This window comes from Rissa tridactyla, chromosome 3 (assembly GCF_028500815.1).
Source record: "Rissa tridactyla isolate bRisTri1 chromosome 3, bRisTri1.patW.cur.20221130, whole genome shotgun sequence".
Taxonomy (NCBI): domain Eukaryota; kingdom Metazoa; phylum Chordata; class Aves; order Charadriiformes; family Laridae; genus Rissa; species Rissa tridactyla.
In genome coordinates this window covers 38748634-38759249 of record NC_071468.1, presented here as the reverse complement: position 1 = coordinate 38759249, position 10616 = coordinate 38748634, and the positions used below count along the sequence as shown (strand labels likewise).

Here is a 10616-nt window from a genome sequence, read left to right as displayed (position 1 = left end):
GTCTGTTATTAATACATTCATCCATTATGTGTAAGGTATTAGTTAACCAATAAATTATTTCTTGGAGTAAATGTAGTAGTTTTTACTCATTGAAGAGTTTAATGTCAGGTTCCACCATTCCGTAGTCTTCAAAGTTGCATCCATGTATAAATTGACATACATAAAAATAATCCATTGTGTAAAAGACTGCACATCAAAATAGTACTTCCGTGTCTGTTTTTAAAAGAGTATTTTTTTTGAAGTTGCTTTTACAAATTGAAACCTTACAGGGACATTTACCTCATAACCCACAATTATTAACGAAAAATTATTCAAAAATACGGTTTGTAATGAAGATTTCTATACATTTTTGTACCTTTTTCAGACTACTACGTTAGCTTTACCATCAGGTTTTCAGTGCTGTGATATGCAGGCTTCAAATATTGCAAGCTATGTTTACAGACAATAATTATTTCAATTATAGTAGCATTCTTACTAACCTTATGAAAATAATTTTGGCTCAAATTTCAAACTATGTGGGTAATATCCCTTTAAATTTGATATGCTACTGTAAGCATCACACTCTCTATACAGTTAATTTTTTACTGACAACAAATTGTAAACAATGGGGAAACATCTGAGGTGTGATACAGTTTTATGAGCTAAAGAGCAGCTTTCCCAAAGTTTAAGACAAATACAAAAAAATATTGCACAGCTTAAAATACAATTGTTTACATTCTGACTTTGATACAATACAACTTAACTGTGAATGTAAGGAATTATCATTTTGTATTGTAAGCCCAATTATTTGTGCCAGAAGGTCAAAAATCATTTATAAAATTTAAACTAGTACATTTTACACGATTACTTGTTAAAGGACTTCTAAGCAAACTTTAAAAAGCTTAAAAAGCTTTTGGCCTCACTTTCGAAGGCTTTAAACACTCTTGCAAACCAACATTAACATTTCTGACCTATAAAGGCCATTCAACCCTATGTTCCCTCAAAAAGCTATCAGACAGTAAGCATGTTGTGAAGTATACATTTTTATTTAAACATTCCTAAAATAAGTTGTATTTACATATTATATAAATGTATGAAGTCTTACTATAAAATAGAAAACTGCATTGACGGAGGAAATAACACTCCATATGGAGTTACTTATTGAAGACCGTTTGTTTATGAAATTTTACAATAATTTATATAAATTAGCTCTTCCAAATTAGATGATTTTTTTTTTCTTTTTACTAATCCACACAGTTTTGATGACTTTACGAACAGTGGTGTGTGTACATTATAAACTTAAAAAACTGTTACAGCATCTTCCGGCGCACAACTGGCTTTGGAAAATTAGACAGTCTTTTTTTGTTCTTTCGTAGAGTCTTCTCTGCCATGTCTGCGGTTTCTTTCTGTTTGCTTTTTGTTCCATCTGCTGGAGTTCCAAAAGGAGAGACGAATTTTATTTCCACTGGTGGAGGTGACCAAGAGCCTTCTTTTCTCGTGATCCTAAAAACAGAGAGAAGTATCAAATTGATTTTTTGATTACCAACAGTATTCAGTAGAGGAAAACGTTTTGTAATTTTGGAATTACAAAAATCGATGCCAAAGAATTGTTTGTGGGCTTCTTTGAAGATAGGGTCAAGGCAGAAAACATAGAGAAACAAGCTTCCTTTTGCTTTCGTTCCTTACCAGACTGTCCCAAGCATTCTCACTCACTATTCGCGTGAGCTTTTAAAGCCCCCCTCCCTCCTCCCCCTGCTGGGATTTTAAGAGGCAACTCTCCTCAAACACTTTTCCAGAAGGAACTAAAGACCGTAAGAGCGTGGTTTCGTAAGGTGGAATGACAGGAGAGCACGCCATCATTGCAAAGAGTAGCATCCACTTGGCCTTTCCTAGCCCCTCCCTCTTCTGGTTCCAATAGAAAACTGAACCGTGAAGTGGGGAAAACGGTGCCCAGGAGACCAGCAAGCTGGACAGGCTCGCAAAGTCAGAGCAGAACTGTACCGCCAAGTGAGGAAGAGCAAGTGAGGTGGCCAAAAGCTGAATTGCTACCAAAATAAAGGAATGCAAGTAAGCGTTCAAAAAGCTTTTCATACTTGCTTGCTTTCTTCATTTTTGATTTTGCAGTTCTACCTCTCTTCAATTTTTGCTTTCCCACAGACTCTGTAGATTTGGCATCCTCCTCCTCCTTAGTCAGAAGCTGCTATGATAAGGCAACAAAAACATTACTTATTCACAAGTTCTTACACTTCTACAGAACACAGATGAATGTTTCTTTCATGAACAAGCCATGACAAAGGTACTGCCAAAAGCATTACAGTTTCCCTCCACAAAAACAAACCTTCCATCTCAAACTCTCACACCAACCTAAAAGCTGAAATTCAGAAATCAACAGATAACACACCCAGTACATTTAAGGAAAGCCACTGTGCCTTTTCTGAAAAGCAAAGCAATGCTTACTAATCCTTGACTTAGGTAGATTCAAAATTGATTTTTATCACTAGTTTTCATGAAGGAAAAAAAATAATAAGTTGTTCCCCTGATTAATTTCAAGTTCTCTCTTTTCAGATATACGTTCACAGAAAAAGGCAAGCCGTTGCAAAGTATGATTCGAAAAAGCATGACAGAACAAAAATTAAGAATGGGAGACAACTACAGTTTTACTTACCGGTTCTTTCCCAATTCGGGAAACGCTAGATACATTTTTTCTCCTGGACCTCAAAAGAGGAGGCGAAAAGACAAATTGAGAAGACAGGTCCGGGTCCAAATCCTTAAGCTGCACAGAACGGTCTGCTTCTCCAGCTAAAACCACAATGCACTGTTAGCATACACGGACACTAGACATAAAGGACAGTGACCTTAAATTGCAGCTGATAATCAAAAGCACAATAGCCTTCTGAAATAAAAGGTCCAATCAGGTTCATAAACACTCAATGTGGAGGTATTTTTCCCCTAGTTACTGCCTCTTAGGATCCATTCTTTGGCAGTACATAGTGAAACAAAAATAATGCGGTGCAGTGATTTTACCTACACTTAGGTAATCAAAGATATTGCGCTCAAGAGGCATCAGCAATCCTTAAACATCTCAAAAGAGTTCTTCTTATCATGTACTCTAATACAAAGAGCCCAATGCGCAGTAACGTCACTACCAAAGTATATGTCCATGAAAAACAGTCACATCATTAAACAGCTGGATAGTTTGTTACAAGACGCAGCTCATTTTAAGTTAAAAACTGAACAGGATTTTGGAAGCATGTCCCCTTTGTTTCTCCACTGTGGGGAAGAGATGTCAATCACATATTACCAGATACCCTCCAGTTTTTGAAACAGGTAGAAATTAAGCTCACGATAAAAATTCAGATTAAATTTCATATTACTCTACTCAGATCAGCCTCCTCCACCACTAGCCAGCCAGTCACGTAGAGTTCAGAAAACAGATGAATCATCTCCTCCCCAATTTTTTTTGTATGGTTAGATTCTTTACAACGCTTAAAAGCCGTCCTCACAGTCTGTTTTCTGTGGTTTACAAAACAGCAATATCCCCTATTTTGCGTATAAACATAATGCTCCTACCTTTACATTTCTTTGTCAGCTTTGTGAGAGGAGGGGAGAAAAGGAAGGACGCATTTTCCTCAACAGGCAGTTTCTGATGCACGGCAGTTTTGCGGGATCTGGTGCTCATAACGCGATCTGTTGAAGTTCTTGATGTTTCATCACGTCCTGATGGATTTAAGTCTTCAAGCAGCAAAGGACTGCCACCAGGTCCCTGGGGGAAGGCCCCCTCCCCTGTGCTCTCCTCCAATACTGCTCGTCTCTTTCTGCCCCGACGCCCTGTCCTTACTGCCGTCCTGGGTGGGGTTAATTCCTCCTTTGGCTGTGCAGGTGTTTGCTCATGAGTATCCGTTTTTTCTGGCTTAGCATGTGGAACTCTTCTGGTACTTCTCCTGGGAGTAGCAAGGATTTCCACCTTCCCGCCTGAATGTATGCCTGCCTGAGTAGAGAGAGATTGTGTCTCTGCCAAGAGATTTTGGGCCCCCTTCCTAGCACTTCTTCTAGGAGTCACAGGAAGTTTAAATTCTGTTTGAGGAAGTGACGATTTAGACAGATCAAGGTCAGAATTTTCTGAAACTTCTGATGAACTCATCTTTCTTCTTCTGCCTCTTTTAGTTGGCACAGGTAAAAGGACTTGGTCACTAGACTGCGCCTCTTGGTCCTTGACAATACTTTCAGTAAATTGTGAATTAATGCCCTTCAGTTTTCCTGCCCTTCTGCTGGGACTGACGGCTGGTTTTACCTTATGATCAGGGTCAGCCTGGCCAGGTCCTTGATCTCCTGCTGAACTTTTTCCTCCTCTAGTCCTCTTGGAAGCAGCAGAAGCAGTAATGCTACCCTCAGAAAGAGACGTTTCCTCAATAGCCTCTTCCAAGACTTCAGACGTAGCTTCCTTTGCTCTCCTTAATCCTCTTCTTGGAGTAACGGCTATGGACTGCGTACTGACGGACAATGTTTGTCCGTCAGAATGGCTGCTTTCTACTTTCTGTACGTTAGTCGCTTTAGGCTTCCTACCTCTCCTAGGAGTAACAGGCATCACAGGTGTTTGCTCACCTTGAGCATTTTCTTCTGTTTGAAGACCAGAAGTCTCAGGGGCTTCTTTGGCTCGCCTGGTACTTCTCCGAGGAGACAGTCCAACCAGAAACGGTTTATCTGCCTTCAGAAGTTGCTGAGCACCTGCAGATGGAATACTTAAACTTCTACTCAGTTGTCCCCTTGTGCGTGTTCTAGGAGTGCTAACATACTCCACTTGATGGATGCTGGTTTCATCTTCCACTCCTTCTGGCACAGTTGTTAAAGGAGCTCTGGCCTTCTGGAATCTAGTTCCCTTTTTTCCTATGGTTTCATGAATAGATTGTTCTACAACTTCAGACGTGAATTCTTTACTTCTTGTGTCTTTGATTACATCCAGTAAGTTCTCAGCAATAGCCACCTTAATGGGTTCAGGCACATATGGAAGCGACTCTACAATATTTTGAGATTCCTGATCATTAGTTACAGTGGACACTGAGTTTGTAACATGTTCTTGGTTTTCAGTATTTCCTAAACTGTTCACAGGTTTCTCCTCTGTTGTTGCGCCAGCCGGCTTAGAAGCATCTCCTAGTGTAGGGTCTCCCATCTCCCCTTCACCACCTTCTTCTTCCAAGACTAAAGTAAAATTACTCTGAGATATAAAAAGCTCTCCATCTCCCTCAGCTGCATCACATTCACCATCTTTATCGTCAGGCAAATCACATGCAAACTGCTGCTCTATAGGATCACAGGTGTATGGAAGATTGCCTGATGGATGTCGTTCACTATAGGGGGGTGTTTCCGGTGCCTCTTCAGAGATTTGTGCCTTAACCCCACTGTCTTCAATCACCTAAAGTTAAAAAAGATGCCTGTTCATGCAATAGTCATTACCAAAGAGACCGACTTCAAACTGACCCAGACGAAACTGAGGACAGTGAAATGCTGCTTTTCCTTTCGGATCACTGCTGGGTGTAAAGTCAGAAACATACAGTGTACTCCCTGCTACCGATGACAGCTTCTGTGTTTAAGGGACAGAGAAGAGAGTGTTCAGTGTACGCCATCGCGTGCTCCATTTACCATCTAACAGGGTAAAAGGCAACGATGAGAGAAAAGCTGAAAGTTCCAGTCGGCAACACTTTGTCAAACTGGCCAGCTCTCACATCCGACAGCTCAACCCTGCACTCTAAGGAGCCACTTGGATTGCCTGAGACAACACAGTATATTCTAAATAGCTCCACCTCGTGTTTTTATGGTGCGAACAAAGGCAGTATCTGTTACGTATTTCCAGGGACTCAGATGGTCAAGATAATTTAATCCACGTGTAAAGATCTTTTCCCAGCCCTCTAAGTTGTAGAGCTAGCCAACACCGGCAGAAGGAAGAAACCCCTCAAGAGCACTCCCCAGTCTCCATAGAACCTGCTCATTTTCTTGCCTCCTGCTTTGTCAAAAGTTGCTACAGCATCATATTATAGCAACGCGTCATGCTTCAAAACTAAATCCGAGAAATACCAGTCTGCATAAACTTTCCTTTTATGCTTACAACTCTATGAACAAGAAAGCGGTAAGCAGTTTGCCCTAAGTTTCCCAAGTCTAGAACCATCTTCTCTACAGCATTGTCCTAAATCCCAAAGCCCAGACGAGCTACATCAGTGACTGCCTGTTTAACTTCCTCTGCAATCTGGGACACCGAAACGCATTTTCTCTTACTTAAGACCAATCTATTTGTGGTACCCCTACCTTTCAGTTTGTATTTCACTCCTAACTATTACTAATTCCTGTGACTACAATCCTACAGGAAATTGACAGTATGCTCTGCATGGTACGTGGATTCATTGTGGATGTCCCCTAAAGAACTCAGCAGCCCCAGCAGAAGAAAGAATAATGGGACAACTAGAGAATCACCAGTGCTAATTTTCACTCCACGTGAACAACCTTTAAAAAGTCCTCTTTTACAAAGTGGAGATGTTGCAAAAAAATGCTGTTGTACTTAAAAAAAAAAAAAAAGAGCTTGAAGTACCTGGAGTAGCTGGAAATATCTTGACACTGAAATGAACTCACTGCTGGGATTTCTGTTTATGTTAATAAGGAAGAGAGAGGAAAGGATCCAAGCACCTAAATCATTCTGAAAATGAGTTTGGTTCCCGCATCATTTTGTCCTTTCGTAAACGGCCCCCAGCATCAACAAGCTGCACTCCCCAACTTTTTGTATCATCTTTAACAATTAAACTACTACTTTGTTAAGTCAAATAAGAAACGTTTACATTCCAGGAAACCAAATGAATGCACGGTTATTTTAAAAAATAGTTTAGACATTTGTTTGTCCTTCTACAGCTCTCAAAGGCCCAAGTTTTGACAGGTTCTATTTGGTGCTACAGGAGCAGAAAATGCACAGCAGAAAAAGGGATCTGCCCTTATGGAATGAGGTTTTCACTTGTGTTGACCAGCTAAAGAAACGCAGATGTTTTTGTGTGCCTTCTAATTGTCAGTAAGATGGGACTGTCCTCAACACTTGCAAAGCGTTTTCTATTTTGTAGAAAATGGGAAAAGAGTTTACTTACATTCGTTTCCTCAGTTTTAGGAAGATTGAGAGAAAGAGTTATTTCTTCCTGCAGAAAAGGAACATTTTCTTCAACTTCAGCTGCTTCCTGGTTCTGTTCTTCAGGTAAATCCACACACTTCCCCTCGAGGCGATTTTCTGAATGAGTACTGACCATGTCCTCACTGTCAAGGATACTTATCACAGCTGGAAGAGATTTTTATAATTTAAACTCAACTGCTGTATAAATGACACAGTTGTAAGCAACCAGAAGTAACAGACGGAGCAGGAGCCAACAATGGTAGTCTCCGTCCTGCCACCTATATTGGGCTTCCTCCAAAAACTAGAAGCCAGAACTATCTACCTGGTGAAGGAGGCAGCCCCACAATAAATTAAAAAAAAATACTAAAAAAAAAAGGAAAAAGAAAAAAGAGGAAAAGGAAAATCAGCTGGCAATTCCATAGAGAAGAACAACAAGAGAGGAAAGGGGGGCTGGAAAGGCACACTCATAGCGAGCTCTTCTTCACAGCCTGAACCCCGAGGATGCATCGTCTTTTAACGCAGGAACTCAAGCAGCAGATCCCTGTCCTGGTTTCAGCCAGACGGACTTAATTTTCTTTCTAGTAGCTGCTGTCTTTTGGATTTGGTATGAGAAGAATGTTGAGGAATGTAGATAACACCGACTGTTTCAGTTGTTGCTAGCTAATGTTTATATTGGTCATGGACTTTTTCAGCTTCCCAGAGAAGGAAGGCACCTTCCTTCTAGTGCCACCACCTAGGCACCACCAGGGGGATATTCCATACCACAGGCGTCATGCTCAGTACATAGATGGGGGTTGGCTGGGGCGGAGGGACGGGCAGGGATCCGCGATCACTGCTCAGGACAGGCTGGGTAACGGATCATCGGGTATTGTATCGTTTTATCTTGTATACCCTGTTACCATAATAATTATTATTACCACCATTGTTATGACTTTCCTCTTCTGTTACTGTTCTATTAAACTGTCTTTTTCTCAACCCACGAGGGTTTTTTCTGTCCCCTCTTCTCCCTACCCTATACTGGGGGGAGTGAGCGAGCGGCCGCGTGGGCCTAGTTGCTGGCTGGGGTTAAACCACAACAATCCCATACCACACAAATTAGTAGTGGTGCACAACAGCCAAATAAATACTGATCTCTCCCTCTAACATTTTAAATTCTACCAGTTTTCTCAATGTCTTTATCAAGAACTGGAACATTCGCTATGCGCCTTCTACAAGGACTTTGTTTGAGGAGGGTTTTTTCTCTACAGTTCAATGAAAGTTGGCAGTAACATGCTAGTACTACCTCAGTCTGAGACACCTCTAGTGGTATGGCCAACTACACATTCTACTTCAGGAGTCCAGCTACCTCAACTCACATAACAGCTCCAACGCACTGTACGTACACTCACCGTCTGTCTCCGGGGATGCAGAAAGCTGTGCATTTGGTGCAACTGCTATGGCTTTTTCTTCGGACGAAGAGGACATTTTGGACTCCTGGTAGTTTGTTTCACTTCTTGAACAGAAAAAGAGAAATGCCTCATTAAGCTTCAAAACAAACCTTGCAGAACTTTACTAATGACTAACATTCTCTCAAAAAGCAGCTGCAGCTTTTAAAGCATCTGGTGAGAAAAGGGCTTCCCTTTCCATAAACAAATAGATGCTAATTGAGCATGCAGAGAAAATAGAAATTAAGTGTATAAAACACTGCCAGAAAGTATTCAAACCCCCAAATAAACCCGCTTATGTTACAGGAACCTCAGGTGTAACTTTAAAAGCTACACAGTTTTCAGACAAAAGCAGGGCTTATGTATGTTCGCAGTATCTGCTTAATAACCCTCAAACTATAAAAAGGTTTACATAGCCTGTTGAATGAAGTCTTTATCACCACACTTTGGGCCCTGCAATGATTTGAGAAAAAAGGCTCAAATGGACAGCTAGTCAATTTGACTTATATCCATGCCAAATTAGTTCTGTTTCGCAGACAGAAAGGAATAGAAGGGCCGTTACCTAGGAGAACACAGGAAAGAACCCATTCCAGGTCAAAACCATAGATTTCCAACACAGCAAAGGCAGCAGCTACGTCTTGTGTGAACCCAAAGTCTGTTTTATAAACTTACCTTTCACATGCAGTCCCAAAAGTAGCAGCCTCAGCTGCTTGGAACGCCAATTTCACATCCGCAGAAAGCGCAAGACATTCAGCATTTGAATCTTCCACGCATCCTAAAAAAAAAAAAAAAAAAAAAAAAACACACACACACCAAAAAGTTGAGGAACTTCAATAGCAACAATCGCTCTCCAGGATCCTCCCGAATCCTCTCAGACTTCAGACGAATCGGGATGCGTACGGTGCACTGATCCTGGAGTACACACTCACTACTACAAACTGTTTCGAGACCTCAGACCCAGAACTCTGACACCTGCATCCGTGCAGAGGTAATAAAACACAAAGGTATAATTGCGAACACACAAGAAGCTGGACTGGCTTCAATGAGTTGAATTCAGCTGAATCCCTAAAGACCAACTGAAATGGGCTTGGAAAAGGCTGCATAAGCTGTTGAGCCAGCAAAATGAGCAAGCATAGCTGTAAGGAGAAGCATGTACGCAAGCAGACTCACTTCCACAAGAAAACTACGTAACTGAGCACTAACGAGGTGGTTAAAAAAAAAAGAAGAAAACAAAATAAGTCTATCGAGTCAAAGCATGCAATACAGTAAACTTGCTGTAAAAAACCTGCAGCCTACAGAAATACCCCTAAAACATAATGGGAAGGAAGTGCCTGGGAGACTTGTGAGTGCTCATTGTTAACTGTCGCACCCATCAGTAATTTAACCTTTTAAAGACACTTGAAAAATCCAGAGACTTAGGTTATCATAGGATGAAACACTCCAGCTTCTTTTCTTAGTTCTGATGAATCTGGTTGTTCCATCTGGAAAGGTTTACCTTCAACCATTTCACTGCCTTCTTCCTTCTCGAATTCTTGAAAATGGGCGGTTTCTTCAGTGGAGGAATGAGCTGCTTTAGCAGCTATAAAGATGACGTCATCTTCCAAATCACCAGGTGATTTTGCATCATGATACTCCAAAGTCGTTTGGTCTGACCTGGCAGAGATGTTACTATTTTCTTTGCTGACATCCATTTTCTCCAAACCATCTCCAGGTATGCTTTCTGAAGACTCTTCCGTTTCAGCACGATCATCCTCGGGATTGCTCAGAGTCAACAGAGTTGGTTTAGCTCTACTTTCCGACCAAGCATCCTCCACCACTCCACGATGATGATGCTCAGACGAAGGTCCAGACAGCACTTTAGCATCTTCTGTCACCTTTTTTTTTTTTTTCCAAAAAAATAAAATTGACAATCAGTAACACGCAAATGCTCTTTGTCAAAGCAAGAAATAAAAAAAAAAGGAAAAACAAACTGATATACAGTATAAGGATTACAAGCGTCAGCTTAATCAAGGTGCTACAAAATTAATTCTTATTCTGGCACTACGTTAGCTTTTGAAGCCAGCTGTCACAATTAA

The 10616-nt window shown here is 40.9% G+C and overlaps 1 protein-coding gene across 1 annotated transcript in view; it reads right to left on the bottom strand.

Moving 5' to 3' along the window:
* Positions 1 to 76: 76 nt before the first annotated feature.
* The window catches only part of LOC128906956 (protein ELYS-like), a 47984-nt gene continuing 37444 nt past the window's right edge, over positions 77 to 10616 (bottom strand). The window contains exons 29-36 of the mRNA XM_054195134.1: positions 10037 to 10415; positions 9214 to 9316; positions 8506 to 8609; positions 7098 to 7282; positions 3550 to 5389; positions 2645 to 2778; positions 2073 to 2179; positions 77 to 1482 (exon numbers count right to left, since the gene is read on the bottom strand). Coding sequence (XP_054051109.1) covers positions 1290 to 1482; positions 2073 to 2179; positions 2645 to 2778; positions 3550 to 5389; positions 7098 to 7282; positions 8506 to 8609; positions 9214 to 9316; positions 10037 to 10415 — 3045 coding nt within the window. The 3' untranslated portion in view covers positions 77 to 1289. The remainder of the gene's footprint in view (positions 1483 to 2072; positions 2180 to 2644; positions 2779 to 3549; positions 5390 to 7097; positions 7283 to 8505; positions 8610 to 9213; positions 9317 to 10036; positions 10416 to 10616) is intronic.